Raw genomic sequence first — 20,657 nt, 5'->3', positions numbered from 1 at the left:
CTGTGGCTCCTTTCTTTTTGTTAAAGGTTAATAATGAGAATAATGAAGCAATTGGTTATTTATGCAGTCATGATTGGCAAAAGTTATTAGAGCAAGAACCTGCCCTGAGGCAATGATTAGGTTATGAAAATGTTAAGGAATACTGAAACCAGTCACCATTTTTGACATTTACGAAATACTATTCCCACCCTTAATCATGATGACCAGTTGTAAAAGTATTTATATAGGATAATCTTATTGGACAGTAATTTTTATACCAACAGCATACATAATTAAGTGAGGGGGGAGATTCAGAAATGATCCGAGAGAAAAGTGGGCCTGGGAGGAAATGAGAAGGAATAGAACTTTCTCTTGGATAGAGCTGTCTCCCATACACCTGATCTATGCAGTTAGGTGACTTTTCCACTTTAGGGTTTTCGTCTTGAGCACTTTGCAAGTTCGAGGAGCTGTGGGAGAGGGTACCCCTGGTTAGATTGCTATGTTCTCCATATTGGACTGTGAAAAATGTAGAGAAGTATATGGGCAGAAAATTTCCTGATGACTGTTTTATTAATGAAACATTGACTTAACTGACATTATAGAAAAACAAGACAAAAATCTAATATAATTCCTTTATGTTTGATATGGTTAGAACTTTCTTCCTAAATTAGGCAGTAATTAGAAGTGTTATCACTTCTACTCTGCATTTTTTGTAGCAGTTTTATTGAGATATAACTCACATACAATAAAATTTACCCATTTGAAGAGTGCGATTCAGTGGTTTTGAGAATATTCCCAAAGCTATGCAAGCACAACTATCTAATTCCAGATCATGTTCATTACCTACCCACCCCCTGCCCCCCTGCCGAAATGATACCCATTAGTACTTGTTCCCTATTTCCCTCCCCCAGCTGCTGGCACACACTAGTAATGTACTTTCTCTCTGTATGGATCTGAAGTAATTTTTCAGAAAATTGGAGTATGGGAAGTGAACATGAATGAATGTAACTTTTATTTGTGATCCCGTGTACTTAGAACTGAGTATTCTTTCCCCTAGTTCATTAGACTAGTATTTAAAATAATTAACAAAAAAAACACCACAGCGGTGTTATATAAATAAAATCATACGTGTGGCCGTTTGTGTCTGGTTTTATGAGCATAATGTATTCAAGGCTCATCCATATTATATCATATAGCAATACTTTATTTCTTTTTATGGCTGAGTAGTATACTGTGTATAGATATACCACATTTAGTTTATCCATTTATCACTTGGTGACATTTGGGTTGTTTTTACTTTTTCACTGTTATGAAGAATGTTACTCTGAATATTCATGTACGAGTTTTTGTGTGGACATATATTTTTTATTCTCTTGGGATTATTGCTAAGAATGGAATTGCTGAGTCTTGTAACTCAATGTCTAACTTTTGGGAGCACTGAATATGCTCAATGTCTAACTTTTGGGAGCACAAAATATTATTATTTCCAAAGCAACAGTGTCGTGTCACATTCCCCTTGGCTATATAGGAGGGTTGTAATTTTTCTATATTTTTATCAAAGCTTTTCGTTGTTAGTCTTTTTGATTATAGCCATCCTAGTGGATGCAAAGTGGCATCTCATATTGTGGTCTTGATCTGTATTTTCCAAATGTTTAATGATGTTGGGCATATTTTCTTGTGCTGCTTGGACATATGTATATTTTCTTTTGAGAAATGTCTATTCAAGTTCATTGCTCATGTTTAACTAGGTTAGATATTTCCTTACTGTTGAATCATACAAGGTATTTATGTATTCTGAATATCAGTCCCTTATCATCTGTATGATTTGCAAATATTTTCTCTCAACCTGGAGGTTGTTTTTTTAATTTCCTAATAGTTTCCTTTGAAGCAAAAGTTGTTCTGTGTGTATGCTTTTTCAAAAATTTAAGTCCAATTTATTTATTTATTCTGTGTTTTCTGTGCTTTCAGGTGACCATTGCCTAATCCAAGGTCATAAAGATTTGCTTTTGTGAGTTTTACCATTTTAGCTCTTATATTTAGATCAGTGATCCATATCCAGTTAGTTTTTGTGTATGGGGTGAGATAGGAGTCTAACTTACTTCTTTTGCATGTTTTTTTTTTTTCATTCAGATTTAAAGAAGATTTGAGAGAGAAATTTCTCCTCAAATAGGATGACCATTGCTACTCTCTTTGTGAATTATTGTTTTCATTATTTTTTTTTTTTTTGGTGGATATATGTACTGTGTTGGTCTACTTGCACTCTCACCAAATATGGTTGCATTTTTGGCTCTCTTTTGTTTACTGGAATCTGAAAAGCAGCACTGATAGATGCAGTTTGAATCAGTTTATTCATTTTTTTTCCCTTAATTTGCAATCTCACCTCTTCAGCTACAATATAGAGAATGCCAAGAACTTCTCAGTCTCTATCAGAAATACCTATCAGAACAGCAGGAGAAGCTCACCATGTCCCTCTCAGAACTTGGTGCTGCTGGAATGCAGGAACCACAGGTAAGCAGCTTTATTCTTACCTTTTCTTGTCTTGAATGGATCAGCAAGATGTCATAAGTCATTTGCCTTTATTGTATCGAGTCCCAGTATATACCGTTGTCTTAAAACATGCAAATATAGCATGGGATTGAGTTAGTGTCCTTTACTTCTTTTTTGTTTTTTCACCTCCTGTTCCTGGGGCCCAGAGGTCAGGAATGGTTACTTGAAGCAGGCTATGGGTCAGTGAGAAGCTCCTAGTTATGTGAAAGTACAGCAGGAATAGTAAAGAAACCCCATTGCTCTGTTGCTTAATGAAGATCAGGTGGGCTGTTACGCCTTGTCCTTACAGAAAACACTAATGAGCCTTTCCTAACTCATGTTTACGTTTTTAGAATAATAGAAGTGACTTGGTGACTCATAAAATCTTAAATTGTAGAAAATTGAAATATTTTGCATGATTTCATGTTTGTATGTATGTATAAATCACATAAATATAGATGAGACTTTATATATAAACATCTATATATACATATATACATATCCTCAAATGGTGTATATTGTGTAATTAAATGACTTTTCAGAACCCTACCAGTTGTGATGTGAAACAAGCTCTCAGCCTCTCGCCAGTGATACTTGTTGTCTTTTCATATCCAAGTGAGTTTAAACCTTCAAGTGAAGAGGACAATAAATCTTACACACTGAAACATCGCAGAAAAAACTGCAGTAGGGTCCAGGCCATTGCTATTAAGTATTAAAGCCTGGGTAATGTGCTAACATGTTACCTTCCCCTTTGAATACTATCAGATCCTGTGAATGGTTTCTTACAACCCTTTTAAGGAACATCATTGCTGGTCAGCCTAGAGACAGTGATCTCAGATAGGTTCGGAACTGGACCAAGAATTTGCAACAATGTGGATGCAATCATGGAGGGGAAAGGAATGAAAAGAACAACAACAAACAAATAAAAATACTTACAGAGAGGGAGGCAAACCATAAGAGACTCTTAAATACAGAGAACAAACTGAGGATTGATGGGGTGGGAGGCAGAGGGGCAGGGAAAATGGATGATGGGCATTGAGGAGGGCACTTGTTGGGATGAGCACTGGGTGTTGTATGTAAGCAATGAATCATGGGAATCTACTCCTGGAGCCAAGAGCATACCATATACACTGTATGCTGGCTAACTGGATGATAAAATATATACACAAAAAAAATTGGGGTCAAGAAAATTTCAGTTATGAACTTAAGTTTAGACATATGGAAAGGTTAAAATAATATAATAGTAATAACTTGCTGGAATGTTGTGTAGCTCAGACTTTCGGCATATCCTTTTTTTTGAAGTCACAACATTTATAAGAAATGGCCTTGCTCGGTTGGCTCAGTCAGTAGAGCATTGATCTTGGGATTGTGAGTTTGAACCCCACATTGGGCCTAGAGATTACTAAAAACAGATAAATAAACTTAAAAAAAAGGAAATGGCCAAAGTATGAATGGTTTATTTGTATTCTAATTTGAAATATTTTCTTCTGTTCTGTTTTCTAAAAAACCTACAGTGTAAAATGAGGCAGAGGAAAGTGGCAGCTAATCTTGATATCTGGATCCTATCTGGAAAATCCTATCTGGATTTTCCCTGCCACTTGGAAAACAGGGCAGACAGGAATTTTTGTTTGTTTGTTTGTTTGTTTGTTAGGCAGGGAAGAGGGGCAGAGGAAGAGAGAGAGAGAGAGAGAGAGAGAGAGAGAGAGAGAGAATCATAAGCAGGCTCCACTCACGGTACGGAGCTGGCAGGATGGGTGATCCCAGAACCCTGGGATCAGGACCAAAGCCTAAATCAAGAGTCTGACACTCTGCCTGCTCAACCCACTGAGCCACCCAGGCATCCAGGGAGGGCAGTTTTAAAGGTGGTCCTTGTCTATTGTTTTTGGGTGGGCTAGAGAAAATTGTAGCATAAAGTATCAGATTTCTGACCTTTGCTTTTGTATTTCCACTCCTTCCCGCTGCATGGCATAGTGTCAGGGGCCACAAAAGTGAAGGGCAACCTATTTGGCAGGCGTGTTAGAGGGGAGGGAAGGTTTTTTAATTGCCAGTTTAGAGTCTTAGGACCTTAAGGAAATAGACTGAGTTTAAGGTCTTAGGACCTTGAGGAAATAGACTGAGAGTGAAGAAATAGTCACTAGAGGGCTCTAAAGACATGTATGGAGCTCTAAAGACTTCTAGATAAGGAGGGCTCACTCTTTTTATCTACTTCTGAAATTGGGGGAAAATAAAACTTTCTTAGGTATTACTGTTCTAGTGTTTTATGTTTATGCTAGTGATTCTTGGAGGTTTCACTAGAGACCCATCATAATTAACACTGACTCTCTAACCTAAACTTTGAGGAACAAAACTGAAAAAATCACTAATACTAGAATGAAGATGTTGGCCAAGTATTTACAGAGAGCATCCTAAAAAGAGAAATTTTGACTTTTCATTTAGACTTACTCATGAGAAAATTTTAAAACCATGTTTTCTGGAAGTGCCTGGTAGTTAAGTCATTATGTCTTATATGCAACGAAAATGAAATTGAGGCCACTTATAGGCTCTGCCATTTGACTTTAGAGAGAAAATAAGTTTCTTTTTGGATGCTGAGTAGAGATTATCATCTTGCTTCTTACGGTATCTGCTTTGTTCTTTGTGATAAGCTTCTCTTACCCGAATGAAGGTAAACACCTTGTCATTCCCTCTCATGGGAATTGGGTAACTTTGGTCAACAGTTTTATTTTCTGTCAGGAGGGGCATCATTGTGATGACTCTGAGCCTGAATGAAGATGTGGTAAAGTTAAATGTCCCCTTGATGTGCTCACAAATAGGCTTTGCTCATCTTTATCACAGCACCTTTTCTTGTTCTTTTGTAATCATTGTTTAGTTACCCTTCTCCTTCATCAGGCTTTTTAAAAAAAAAAAAAAAACAGGCATCCTATTGGATTGGTCTTTATATATTCAGAACCTATCACAGCATTTGGTTTAACATTTAATTTTTATTTAACAAATACCTATATGGTACATATTGGGTGCCAGTTCTCAGCTCAGAACACATAGTAAATCATGTAGCCCTCATAATAAACCAGTGAAATGAGCCCCACTTTACAGAGGAAGAAGCTCAGACTCATTCAGAGAAGAGAATGATGACTTACCAGGTCAGGCAGGTGACAAGTTGGCAAATCAAGGTGTGAACCTAACTAGTCTGAATCCATAGTTTCTTGAAGAAAGACAAGAAAAACTTGAGATACCTAAAAAAAAAAAAAATGTTGAAAATTCCCTTTAGATGCCCCTGTTTCCATGATTAAATCTTGTTTGGTTTTTTTTTCTAATGTTTATTTATTTTTGAGAGAGAGTGCTGGGGGTGGGGGAGAAGCAGAGAGAGGGAGAGGGAGACACAGAATCTGAAGCAGGCTCCAGGCTCCAAGCTGTCAGCACAGAGCCCAACACAGGGCTTGAACTCACAAACTGTGAGATCCTGACCTGAGCCGAAGTCAGACACTTAACCCACTGAGCCACCCAGGTGCCCCTGACATTCGTTTTTTTAATATCAGAGCACTAATATACTAGAAATGGTAGGAAACTCTTTATTTGCTTTTACTGTGAACAGCCACAATATCAGGGAAACATTAAATTTTATTTGTTCTGAAAATAAGGGTTTTTTTTTATTTAACTAATCTCCAGATTTTGTGATGGAGATGGCAGAAGTTCATTTTGCATGAGGCATTTACATGACTTTAAGAGACTTATTCTGTTTCTTCTTTCATTGTTTGCCATCTGGCTCAGGTTGCATATTATAGGTTTTGCTTATAGTTTTATTAAATCCACAGTTCTCAGAAGAATGCCCTAGCTTGTGATTTTCTTCATTGATTTCTACCATTTCCTTGAAAAGAGATTACTCCATTTACAAGGTGACTTTTTCCCTTGTTTTTCCCTCATTCTCTTTCTTGCTGTGCCTCAAAGATGAATTTTCTAATTCATTCAGCCTGGATTCATTATGGATTCTAGAAATGTTTTTCACTTGCTCTGTTGAGATTAAGATATTTCACTGATGTGTGTCCGTTATTCCATTTCCCTATCTTAAGAAATAATACTTACCCACAATATAACCTTGGTCTTGGATGTGGAAGGATCTAGTAACCATAGTTTTGACCAATGTACATTTTAGAATATAGCTTTTCTTAGCACAATTGAGTGTTTGACAGGCTCTACCATTTTTGAAGTGTTACATAGCAGTATTTCTAAAGTATTCTTTAAAGTAAGAGAAAGCCTAGGCAGCATTTTGAGTAGCTTCTCCCACTGTCATTCAAAAGTGTTGGTATGCAAGCCTACCTTACTATTTTTTTTTTACCTCTCCTTTTTTTGTCAAAAAGATAAAAAGGAAGATTTGGTACCTTTTTGAGATTTCCCCTTTTCGATAAAATGGATAAATTCATCATTACTTTTCAGCCAAGGGCAATAGGTATTAATGAATCTCTGCTGATCTGATCTGGTAAAAGGCCTTTTATAACTTTTCCATTTTGTCCATGATGACTTGTTCCATGTTTCTTAGTTTGAATCTGGGTCGTGTACTAAACAGAATTTGAAATATATGAAAGATAAATCATTACTGAGTACATGTTTAATGTTTTTTGGTAGTTCCTATTGTTGTCAATATAGTTTTGTTAAAAGAGTTTTTGTTGTGCATAGGGCATAGAACTACTTCCTGTTCTGTGATTATTTTCAGGCACTTTTTGTTTGTTTGTTTCTTTAGGTTCAGTGTTTTTTATGCATATTTTACGCACCTGAACTTTTGAACACTGGCACAATATATCATTTAGTCTTATGTAATGAATAGTAAGCAGAAGTATTGTCTTTAAATGAGGATAAAAGTATTATTTTTATGGTGCATAAATCCTTAACAAGAAAGAAAAAATCTAGCAGATATTCTGAGATTCAAGTGACTACAGAATCAAGAGATCCTAGAATAGTACCTAGAGCTGTGCTTTTCAGAGCCATATTAAGACCATTTCAAAATGTCTGGGTGTCTTGCTGGTAAATGCAGTGTGCCTCTAGAGCTGCTTCCCAAATCCACCTTAACAGTAGTAACCTTAAGTCAAGAAATAATGCTCATCAATAAAATATATACTTTTAATAGCCAAGGAAAAATATAAGAAATGCTACCCTTGACAGATAGGTGAACTTCATAATTCATTATGTTGCAATTAATCTATTATTATATGTTGCAAAGAATCTCTCTTCGAGGGGAATTAATATTAAAGTGTGGTCCAATGGTATGAATCATAATGATAATGAAGGTCTCAAGTCCAGGCAAACTTTGTTGACTGCATATGGCCTACTGTGCATGAATTTTGAATCCTAAGATGACTGTGCGTATTGAATTTTGGTGCCACTGTGAACAATATTTTACTTTTCAGTATGTTTTGCCCATTATTTATTATGGTCTTTTTATTATTTATTCAGACAACTATACAAATTATTATAGACCATTTCCTACCATTTTGAGAGGAGAGATCAGTCTTTATATACTCCATTGAAAGTCCTGCATACCTAAATCAGATCTTCAAATCAGGCTAAATTGAATAATAATAAATAATTACTTGGTGATATACTATAAGTCTCTTAAACACTGAAAACCAAATCAACATGAAAGACATATATTTACTATTGTGTTAATTTTTTCAAATCAAATTGCTTTATAATTGGTACTGAGTATACAGTCTTTCACATACTTGGATATTACACAATTAGTTTCAAACCAGAAAGTCTATTTTTCAGTGCAATCTAGACATTAATACTTGGCTATTAACTTGAATAAATAGGCTTTCTACTGGTAGGTTATAGATTCAAAATTAAATCTCAAAAGTATTTAAACTGATAATGTAGTCTTAAAAATGTTAAACTTTGTATGTTCTCTATATTAGATATGATTGGGATACATGGTCAAAATATGTTGAACAACTTAGGTTTATGATCAATCTTTTTGGAGTCAATTTTTACTTTGTATCTGACTTTTTGACATTATTTCTCAGTCCTACATCTCAGAAGTCTATTTAATTTCTTTCAAGTGGCTCTAAGACTGTGCTAGCTGTCATAGGGCATGTAATAGGAAAGAGAATCTAATACTAAACAGATTGTCTCATTACTACATGATTCCACTTATATGAAGTGTTTAAAATAGCCAAATTCTTGGGGTGCCTGCGTGGCTCAGTCGGTTAAGTGTCCAACTCTTGGTTTTGGTTCAGGTCATAATCTTGTGGTTCGTGGAATCAAGCTTTGCATTGGGCTCCACGCTCAGTGTGGAGCCTGCTTGGGAATCCCTCTCTCTCTCCGTCTCTCTTTCAAAAATAAACTTTAAAATAAAAAAATCAAACTATTGTAAACAGAAAGTAGAATAATGGATGCGCTGGGGGGTGAGGTGGGGAGAAGGGGAGTTAGTTTTCAATGGATACGGAGTTTTACTTTTCCAACATGAAAAGGTTCCAGAGTTCTGTTTTACAACAATGTATATGATAAACACTAGTGTGTTGTACCCTTAGAAATGGTTAAGATGGTTAAATTTTGTTTGTGGTTTGACTACAATTAAACATAGATTGTCTCAGCCCAAGTTTGAATGAATTTTTACTCATGGAACAGAAAGTCTTGATCTGCAACCAGTTCCATTGACTGCAGAATAGAAGTACTTGATTTTGCAGAGTTAGCATCAACACGTTCAGATACGACGTCTAAGTGCAGGAGAGAGGCAACTGGGTCACATTTTATTACTACACTGATAATCAGTCTACTATCTATCTGCACTCTGCCAGAGCTAGGCTTTTGTTCAAAGGACCAAGGTACCAGCTGGAAGAAATCCTAAATACCCTTTCCCCCATTTTGGATGGGAATACTGACATTTATATATCAAATGTTACTGACAAAGATATTTGACACACCCTCCAGGTAAACAGATAATACTTCAAAAAGTATAGTATTTGGCTGTCCTTCTCTTTATGGACTCAGACCTTCGCATAACTTATCTTCCTGCACGTGCCTGTTAACTAAGCTATATTTCAAACACCCTGCTGCCTGATTTTTATAGTTTTTTATTATTCAGTGAACATTAAATTATTTCTTCCCTTGTTAACTTTTTAGTTGAACCCTTGCTAACCTGTTTTCTGCTTCTTTCAAATTAATGTGATTTTGAGCCTTAGTACATTATTTGATTGGTTAATCTTGTCATTATAGTAATAACATTCATTATCTGATTGAAATGTTAAGACTCATGTCAATGTGTAAAGATTAACTTTCTCATATCAAAAAAAAAATAAGTGGAACAGATAGGTAAAGGTGGAATTATTGATTTGGCAGATGTCTATTGAATGCCTATGTGCTTACTGTTTTGAGTGTTCTGGGTATAGATCCTGCCCTCATGCATCATATAATCTCAAAAGACAATTTAACAAGGAAAAGGAAATTAAAATTTCAGAAAATAACAAGGCTATGTGATAGAGTGGATAGGGCATACATGGATGAGCCCTTTGAGAATATTATAATATAAAAAGAAAAATAGAGGTACAACATGCTTGTTGAAAGAATAAAACTCAGTAAGAGGAAAGGCACATAAACAGGTCATGAGAACAGTTTATGAGACCAGCTTGGCATCTCCAAATAATGATTAATGCATAAGTATGAGAAAACTTAATGTGTCGGGAAAAAGAACCACCAAAAGAGGAAAAATCCTTGGAACTTACTGCATAAGGCTGTGAATTGATATTGTTTCTACCAGCCAAAATGACATCAGTACTCAGGAAGGTATTTTCTCAGTAGAGGGCAAAAGTAGCCCTAGACTAAAGGATGCTGTGGTTTTCCCTAAAAAAAGCTGAAAAACAATATTTGGCAGGACATATTTCCAAGTTAACTACACAGAAAATAAAGCATAAAGCGTATTTATCACTCAAGAATAAATACCGAAATATCTAGCAACCAAAAAGTTAAAATTCACAATGCTTAACCTCCAGTCAAAAATTACTGAAAAAAACAACAACAACAATTACCAGCCCTATAACGGGGGAAAGTATAACCCCAGGTGAGACAAAATCCACGAAAACCAACCCAGAAATGACACAGATTATACAATTAATAGACAACAACCCTAAGGTTATTTTTACTGTATTGCAACACATATTTTCAAGAAGTTAAGGAAACATGAGCTTGTTAACTAGAAGCAATACATATTGTTAAAGTCTTAAATCAGACTTGTAGAGACTAACTGCAATGAAAAATAAACGGGAAGGCATTAACAGGGAATTTAACATTGCAGAGGAAAAGATTAGTAAAATAAGGACACAGTAATGGAAACTACTGAGAATTAAACAGAGATAGAAGAAGAAGAAGAAGAAGAAGAAGAAGAACAATAACAACAACAACAACAACGAGAACAAGAAGAACAAGAAGAAGAGACTGAAAGAAAAGGAACAGAGGCTAAGTTAGCTGTAGAACTTCAGACAGCCAAATATATGTGTGATTGAGTTCCCAAATGGGCTCCGGGAGAGGGGCAGAGTAGAAAAGAAATATTTGAACAAACAATGACCCCCAATTTTTCCAGTATTATGAAAACTATAAACCCACAGATCTAAGAGGATCAGTCAATTAAAAGCACAAAATAGATGGAGAAGACTCTATGAAGTCACATCATAATCAAATTACTTAAAACCAAACCAGTGATAAAGAAAAATTCTTAAAAGCAGTAAGAGGAAAAAAAAACATGGCACATAAAGAGAAAGATGAAAATGAAAGCAGTTTTTGTTTGTTTGTTTGTTTTTGGTCAAATAATACAAACCAGAAGACAGTGGAATGAAATCTTGAAATTACTGAAAGAAAAAAAAATTGTCATTAGAATTCTATACTGAACAAAAAGTATCTTTCAAAACTGAAAGTGAAATAAAGACTTTTTGGACAATGAAAGCTCAAAAAAATTCTTCATCCACAAACCTGCATTACATGAAATGTTAAAAGAAGTCTTTCAAACCACAAGAAATAATATTAGATAGAAATATAGATTTATATAAAATAATCCTAGAAATGCTAATTATGTGAGTAAATATAAAATAACATTCTTTGTATTATTAAGGGTAAGTTTGTATAAGAATTCTTTGTTTTATTATGTTTAAGGGTAAAATATATATTTTTAAGAAAGGTAATATACCATGGAGTTTATAATATGTAGAAGCAAAATGTGTAACAGTAGTACAAAGACTAGGTGAGGATAATTAACATACTATTGGAAGGTTTCTTATACAATATCTGTAAAGACAAATATCCTTTCAAAGTAGACTATGATAAGTTAAAGGTACTTGCTATAAACTCTAAATTAGTCCCAAAAATAATATGACAAAAATTATAGCTATTAACAGAGTAGATTGAATGGAATCAAAAAGAGTAATCCAAAAGGAGTCAGAAGAAGAGGGAAAAGGGAACAAAAAATCTAAGGGACAAATAGGAAACAAATAGCAAAATTAAAAGTAAAAATTGGGGAAAAAAGGTGTACCATACTAATATTAATAAAAAGAAAGTTGCACTCACTAAGTTAATATCAGATGATTTACATTTCAGAGCAAAGAATATTTCAGAAAAAAGGTCATTTCATAATGCTAAAGTATTCAATTCATCAAGGCAATATAATAATACTAAATGTTCATGTACTTAATAACAGTTTCAAAATATGTGAAGCAAAAAATGATAAAACTGCAAGGAGAAATGGATACATTGACAATTTTAGTCACATATTTTATACCCTTCTTTCAATAATTGGTAGAACAATTTAGCAGAAAATTATTAAAGGATGTAAAGAACAAATTACATTAGCCAATTTGATGTGACTTTTAAAGAAAACACCCAATAGTCTAATGCAGTTTTTTCCAGTATACACAGATGTTTGATAAGATAATTTGTATTCTGCATCATAGAACAAGTCACAATAAGTTTAAAATAATTCAATTTATTCAGGGTACTTCTGTGACCACAATGGGATTAAATTAGAAATTCACAACAGAAATTTGTCTCTGATATCACCAAGTATTTGTAAACTAAATGACAAATGTCTAAATAACCCATGGGTCCTAGAAGAAATAAAAGGAGAATTATAATGTATATTGAATCAAAGTGAAAACACAAATATCAAAATTTGTGGGATACAGATAAAGCAGTACTTAGAAGCATATAAGATTGTCTATATCAGAAAAAAACGTTTCAAATAAATTATCTCAGCTTCTGCCTTAAGAAAGTACAAAAAGAGAAACTAAGTCCAAAGTAAGCAGAAAATAAGAAAAAAGTGAAGCAGAAATCAAGGAAATAAAAAACTAAAAAGACAGAAAGTCATTGAAACCAAAACATGGTTCTTTGAGAAGATCCATACAGTTGGTAAACCTCTAAGCAGACTGGTCAAGAAAAAAAAAAAAGAGAGAAGCCACCAATTATCAAAATTGAGAATGGAATATATAGCATTACTACAGTTTCTACAGATGTTGAAAGGAAAACAAGGTCGTTTAATGGACATCTTTATGTTGGTAAATTTGCCAATTCATATAAAGGACAAATTCCTTGAAAAACACAAACTACCAAAGTTTACTTAACTAGAAATAGATAACCTGTATAGCCCTATAATAGTAATTGATTTGAGGCTAAAGTCTTCCCACAAATAAAACATTAGGCTCAGATGGCCTCACTGGTAAATGCTACCAAATGTTACTATTCATTTAAGAAATAAATACTATGAAAAGAAAACTACAGGCCAATATCCCTGATGGACATAGATGCAGAAATCCTCAGCAAAATATCAGCAAACTGAATTCAACAATACATTAAAATTATCATTCACCATGATCAAGTGGGATTTATTCCAGGGATACAAGGGTAGTTCAGGTTTGCAAATCCATGTGATAGATTAACAAGAGGAAGGGTAAAAAGCATCTGACAAAATACAACATCCATTCATGATAAAAACTCAAGAAAGTGGGTTTAGAAGGAACATACCTCAACATAATAAAGGCCATATATAAAAACATAGGAACAATACTTTTATTCAGCACAATACTGGAAGTCCTAGCTGGAGTGGTCAGACAAGAAAAAGAAAAGGCATTCAAATTGGTAAGAAAGAAGTAAAATTGTCACTATTTCCAGATGACATGCTGAATATAGAAAACCCTAAAGACTCCATTAAAAACAAACAAACAAACAAACAAACTATTAGAACTGATAAGTGATTTCAGTAAAGTTGTAAGATACAAAAGTAATATACAGAAATCTGTTGTGTTTCTATGCACTAATAAAATATAAGAAAGAAAAATTAAAACAATCTCATTGTCATTTACAATCGCACCAAAAAGAATAAAATACCTAGGGATACATTCAACCAAGGAGGTGAAACACCCACACTCTGAAAACTGTAAGACATTGATGACAGAAACTGAAGTTGATACAAACAAATGGAAAAATATACTATGCTCATGGATTGGAAGAATTAATACTGTTAAAATGTTTCTACTACCAAAATCAATCTACAGATTCAATGCAGTCCCTATCAAAATTCCAACAACATTTTTCACAATACTAAAATTTGTATGAAACCACAAAAGACCTTGAATAGCCAATGTAATCTTGAGAAAGAAGAGCAAAGCTGGCGTTATCACAATCTCAGATAGCAAGATAGGCTACAAAGCTCTAATAATCAAAACAGTATGGTACTGGCACACATAGATCAGTGGAACAGGATAGGGAAATATACCCATGCTTATGGTCAATTAATCTATGACAAAGCAAGAATATACAATGTGGGAAAAGTCTTTTCAATAAATGGGGCTGAGAAAACTGGACAGCTACATGCAAAAGAATGAAGACTTTCTTACACCGTTCACAAAAATAAACTCAAAATGGATTAAAGACCTATGTGAGACCTAAAACCGTAAAACTCCTTAAAGAATACGTAGGCAATAATTTCTCGGAATTGGTCTTAGCAACGTATTTGTCTCAGGCAAGGGAAACAAAAGCAAAAATAAACTACTGGGCCTACAAAAATAAAAAGCTTTTGCACAGCAAAGGGAACCATCAGCAAACAAAAAGGCAGCCTACTGAATGAGAGAAGATATTTGCAATGATAAGGGATTAATATCCAAGATATGTAAGGAATTTATGCAACTCAACATTAAAAAAAAATCCAATTGAAAAATAGGCAGAGGACCTGAATAGATATTTTTTCAAAGAACACGTACAAGTGGCCAACAGATACATGAAAAGATGCTCAATATCACAAATCATCAGGGAATTACAAATCAAAACCACAATGAGATATCTACGTAACACCAGCCAGAATGATGTCAAAAAGACAAAAAATAACAAGTATTGGTAGGACGTGGAGGAAAAAGAACCTTTGTGCACTGTTGGTGGGAATGTAAATTGATGCAGTCACTCTGGAAAACAGTATGGATTTTCCTCAAAGAATTAAAAATAGAAATACCATATGATCCAATAATTCCTCTACTGAGTATTTACCCAAAGAAAATGAAAACACTAGTTCAAAAAGATCTATGCACCCCTCTTTATTGCAGCATTGTTTACAATAGTCAAGATATGGAAGCAGCCCAAATGTCCATAGATACACAGATGGGCAAAGAAGGTGTGGTACACACACACACGATGGAATATTACTTAGCCATAAAAAAGAATGAGATCTTGCCATTTGGATCTATAGGATATTATGTTAAGTGAAATAAGTCAGAGAGACAAATATTATATGATTTCACTTACATATAGAATCTAACAAAACAAACAAAAGAACAACAACAAAAAGTACTCCTTTTTAATGTTTATTTATTTTTGAGGGAGAGCACACATGAGAGTGGTGGAGGTAAAAAGAGAGAGGGAGTCAGAGGATTTGAAATGGGCTCTGCAATGACAGCAGAGAGCCTGGTACGGGGCTCGAACTCATGAACTGCGAGATCATGACCTGTGCAGAAGTCAGATGCCTAACTGACTGAGCCACCCAGGTGCCTCTCAAAATATTCTTAAATACAAAGAATAAACTGGTGATTGCCAGAGGCAAAGTGAGAGGGGGTGAGCTAAATAAGTAAAAGGGATTAAGCGGTATAAACTTCTAGTTATAAATAATTCATGGAAATGAAAAGTACAGCATAGGGAATATGGTTAATATTGTAATAATGTAATAATGTTGTATGATGATAGGTGGCGCCTACACTTACTATGATGAGCACTGAGTAATGTAAAGAATTATAGGGGCTCCTAGGTGGCTCAGTTGGTTAAGCATCCGACTTCGGCTTAGGTCATGATATTGCAGTTCATGATTTCGAGCTCTGCATTGGGCTCTGTGCTGACAGCTCAAAGCTTGGAGCCTGCTTCAGATTCTGTGTCTCCCTCTCTCTGACCCTCCCCTGCTTACATTCTATCACTCTCTCAAAAATAAACACACACAAAAAAAAAGAATTACAAAATTACTGCGTTGTTATCTCTGATAAGTATATGCTTGTCAAAAGAACGTCAAATTACTTGAGGCAACAAATGATAGAACTGTAAGGAGAAATAGATGAAACACTAAGTTACAGATTGAATGTTGGTGTACTTCCAAAATTCGCAAGTAGAAACTGATCCTCAATGTGATATTATTTGGAGATGAGGCCTTTTTTTTTTTCAATATGTGAAGTTTATTGTCAAATTGGTTTCCATACGACACCCAGTGCTCATCCCAAAAGGTTCCCTCCTCAATACCCATCACCCACCCTCCACTCCCTCCCACCCCCCATCAACCCTGTTTGTTCTCAGTTTTTAAGAGTCTCTTATGCTTTTGCTCTCTCCCACTCTAACCTTTTTTTTTTCCTTCCCCTCCCCCATGGGTTTCTGTTAGGTTTCTCAGGATCCACATAAAAGTGAAAACATATGGTATCTATCTTTCTTTGTATGGCTTATTTCACTTAGCATAACACTCTCCAGTTCCATCCATGTTGCTACAAAGGGCCATATTTCATTCTTTCTCATTGCCATGTAGTACTCCATTGTGTATATAAACCACAATTTCTTTATCCATTCATCAGTTGATGGACATTTAGGCTCTTTCCATAATTTGGCTATTGTTGAGAGTGCTGCTATAAACATTGGGGTACAAGTGCCCCTATGCATCAGTACTCCTGTATCCCTTGGGTAAATTCTTAGCAGTGCTACTGCTGGGTCATAGGGTAGGTCTATTTTTAATTTTTTGAGGAACCTCCACACTGTTTTCCAGAGTGGCTGCACCAGTTTGCATTCCCACCAACAGTGCAAGAGGCTTCCCATTTCTCCACATCCTCTCCAGCATCTATAGTCTCCTGATTTGTTCATTTTGGCCACTCTGACTGGCGTGAGGTGATACCTGAGTGTGGTTTTGATTTGTATTTCCCTGATGAGGAGCGACGCTGAGCATCTTTTCATGGGTCTGTTGGCCATCCGGATGTCTTCTTTAGAGAAGTGTCTATTCGTGTTTTCTGCCCATTTCTTCACTGGGTTATTTGTTTTTCGGGTGTGGAGTTTGGTGAGCTCTTTATAGATGTTGGATACTGGCCCTTTGTCTGATATGTCATTTGCAAATATCTTTTCCCATTCCATTGGTTGCCTTTTAGTTTTGTTGGTTGTTTCCTTTGCTGTGCAGAAGCTTTTTATCTTCCTAAGGTCCCAGTAGTTCATTTTTGCTTTTAATTCCCTTGCCTTTGGGTATGTGTCAAGTAAGAAATTGCTACGGCTGAGGTCAGAGAGGTCTTTTCCTGCTTTCTCCTCTAGGGTTTTGATGGTTTCCTGTCTCACATTCAGGTCCTTTATCCATTTTGAGTTTATTTTTGTGAATGGTGTGAGAAAGTGGTCTAGTTTCAATCTTCTGCATGTTGCTGTCCAGTTCTCCGAGCACCAATTGTTAAAGAGACTGTCTTTTTTTCCATTGGATGTTCTTTCCTGCTTTGTCAAAGATTAGTTGGCCATACTTTTGTGGGTCTACTTCTGGAGTTTCTATTCTATTCCATTTGTCTATGTGTCTGTTTTTGTGCCAATACCATGCTGTCTTGATGATTACAGCTTTGTAGTAGAGGCTAAAGTCTGGGATTGTGATGCATCCTGCTTTGGTCTTCTTCAAAATTACTTTGGCTATTCGGGGCCTTTTGTGGTTCCATATGAATTTTAGGATTGCTTGTTCTAGTTTTGAGAAGAATGCTGGTGTAATTTTGATTGGGATTGCATTGAATGTGTAGATAGCTTTGGGTAGTATTGACATTTTGACAATATTTATTCTTCCAATCCATGAGCACAGAATGTTTTTCCATTTCTTTATATCTTCTTCAATTTCCTTCATAAGCTTTCTATAGTTTTCAGCATACAGATCTTTTACATCTTTGGTTGGATTTATTCCTAGGTGTTTTATGCTTCCTAATGCAATTGTGAATGGGATCAGTTTCTTTATTTGTCTTTCTGTTGCTTCATTATTAGTGTATAAGAATGCACCTGATTTCTGTACATTGATTTTGTATCCTGCAACTTTGCTGAATTCATGTATCAGTTCTAGCAGACTTTTGGTGGAGTCTATCAGATTTTCCATGTATAATATCATGTCATCTGCAAAAAGTGATAGCTTAGCTTCATCTTTGCCAATTTTGATGCCTTTGATTTCCTTTTGTTGTCTGATTGCTGATGCTAGCACTTCCAACACTATGTTAAACAACAGTGGTGAGAGTGGGCATCCCTGTTGTGTTCCTGATCTCAGGGAAAAAGCTCTCAGTTTTTCCCCATTGAGGATGATGTTAGCTGTGGGCTTTTCATAAATGGCTTTTATGATGTTTAAGTATGTTCCTTCTATGCCGACTTTCTCGAGGGTTTTTATTAAGAAACATTGCTGAATTTTGTCAAATGCCTTTTCTGCATTGATTAACAGGATCATATGGTTCTTATCTTTCCTCTTATTAATGTGATGTATCACGTTGATTGATTTGCGAATGTTGAACCAGCCCTGCATCCCAGGAATGAATCCCACTTGATCATGGTGAATAATTCTTTTTATATGCTGTTGAATTCGATTTGCTAGTATCTTATTGAGAATTTTTGCATCCATATTCATCAGGGATATTGGCCTGTAGTTCTCTTTTTTTACTGGGTCTCAATCTGGTTTAGGAATCAAAGTAATACTGGCTTCATAGAATGAGTCTGGAAGTTTTCCTTCCCTTTCTATTTTTTGGAATAGCTTGAGAAGGATAGGTATTATCTCTGCTTTAAACGTCTGGTCGAATTCCCCTGGGAAGCCATCTGGTCCTGGACTCCTATTTGTTGGGAGATTTTTGATGACTGATTCAATTTCTTCACTGGTTATAGGTCTGTTAAAGCTTTCTGTTTCCTCCTGATTGAGTTTTGGAAGTGTGTGGGTGTTTAGGAATTTGTCCATTTCTTCCAGGTTGTCCAGTTTGTTGGAATATAGTTTTTCATAGTATTCCCTGATAATTGCTTGTATTTCTGAGGGATTGGTTGTAATAATTCCATTTTCATTCATGATTTTATCCATTTGGGTCATCTCCCTTTTCTTTTTGAGAAGCCTGGCTAGAGGTTTATCAATTTTGTTTATTTTTTCAAAAAACCAACTCTTGGTTTCGTTGATCTGCTCTACAGTTTTTTTAGATTCTATATTGTTTATTTCTGCTCTGATCTTTATTATTTCTCTTCTTTTGCTGGGTTTAGGCTGTCTTTGCTGTTCTGCTTCTACTTCCTTTAGGTGTGCTGTTAGATTTTGTATTTGGGATTTTTCTTGTTTCTTGAGATAGGCCTGGATTGCAATGTATTTTCCTCTCAGGACTGCCTTCGCTGCATCCCAAAGTGTTTGGATTGTTGTATTTTCATTTTCGTTTGTTTCCATATATTTTTCAATTTCTTCTCTAATTGCCTGGTTCACCCATTCATTCTTTAGTAGGGTGTTCTTTAACCTCCATGCTTTTGGAGGTTTTCCAGACTTTTTCCTGTGGTTGATTTCAAGCTTCATAGCATTGTGGTCTGAAAGTATGCATGGGATGATTTCAATTCTTGTATACTTATGAAGGGCTGTTTTGTGACACAGTATGTGATCTATCTTGGAGAATGTTCCATGTGCACTCGAGAAGAAAGTATATTCTGTTGCTTTGGGATGCAGAGTTCTAAATATATCTGTCAAGTCCATCTGATCCAACGTATCATTCAGGGCCCTTGTTTCTTTATTGACCGTGTGTGTAGATGACCTATCCATTTCTGTAAGTAGAGTGTTAAAGTCCCCTGCAATTACCACATTCTTATGAAAAGGTTGCTTATGTTTGTGAGTAATTGTTTTATATATTTGGGGGCTCCTGTATTTGGCGCATAGACATTTATAATTGTTAGCTCTTCCTGATGGATAGACCCTGTGATTATTATATAATGCCCTTCTTCATCTCTTGTTACAGCCTTTAATTTTTTTTTTATTAAATTTTTTTTTCAACGTTTTATTTTATTTTTGGGACAGAGAGAGACAGAGCATGAACGGGGGAGGGGCAGAGAGAGAGGGAGACACAGAATCGGAAACAGGCTCCAGGCTCTGAGCCATCAGCCCAGAGCCCGACGCGGGGCTCGAACTCACGAACCACGAGATCGTGACCTGTACAGCCTTTAATTTAAAGTCTAGTTTGTCTGATATAAGTATGGCTACTCCAGCTTTCTTTTGACTTCCAGTGGCATGATAAATAGTTCTCCATCCCCTCACTCTCAATCTGAAGGTGTCCCCAGGTCTAAAAGGAGTCTCTTTTAGACAGCAAATAGATGGGTCTTGTTTTTTTTATCCATTTTGATACCCTATGTCTTTTGGTTGGTGCATTTAGTCCATTTACATTCAGTGTTATTATAGAAAGATATGGGTTTAGAGTCATTGTGATGTCTGTAGGTTTCATGCTTGTAGCGATGTCTCTGGTACTTTGTCTCACAGGATGCCCCTTAGGATCTCTTGTAGGGCTGGTTTAGTGTGACGAATTCCTTCAGTTTTTGTTTGTTTGGGAAGACCTTTATCTCTCCTTCTATTCTAAATGACAGACCTGCTGGATAAAGGATTCTCGGCTGCATATTTTTTCTGTTCATCACATTGAAGATCTCCTGCCATTCCTTTTCTGGCCTGCCAAGTTTCAGTA

General features: G+C 35.6%; 1 protein-coding gene across 2 annotated transcripts in view; it reads left to right on the top strand.

The window, feature by feature from the left end:
• Nucleotides 1–20,657, top strand: part of KIAA1328 (KIAA1328 ortholog) — a 342,210-nt gene that overhangs the window by 121,081 nt on the left and 200,472 nt on the right. For both annotated transcript variants that reach the window (XM_047086945.1, XM_047086944.1), the window contains exon 6: nt 2,360–2,487. In XM_047086945.1, coding sequence (XP_046942901.1) covers nt 2,360–2,487 — 128 coding nt within the window. The remainder of the gene's footprint in view (nt 1–2,359; nt 2,488–20,657) is intronic.

Source organism: Lynx rufus, unplaced genomic scaffold, assembly GCF_022079265.1.
Source record: "Lynx rufus isolate CCGP_SWC_20201006 ecotype Redwood Valley unplaced genomic scaffold, mLynRuf1.p SCAF_22, whole genome shotgun sequence".
Lineage (NCBI taxonomy): Eukaryota > Metazoa > Chordata > Mammalia > Carnivora > Felidae > Lynx > Lynx rufus.
The sequence above is the reverse complement of the archived record's forward strand: the minus strand, read 5'-3'. Positions and strand labels throughout refer to the sequence as shown.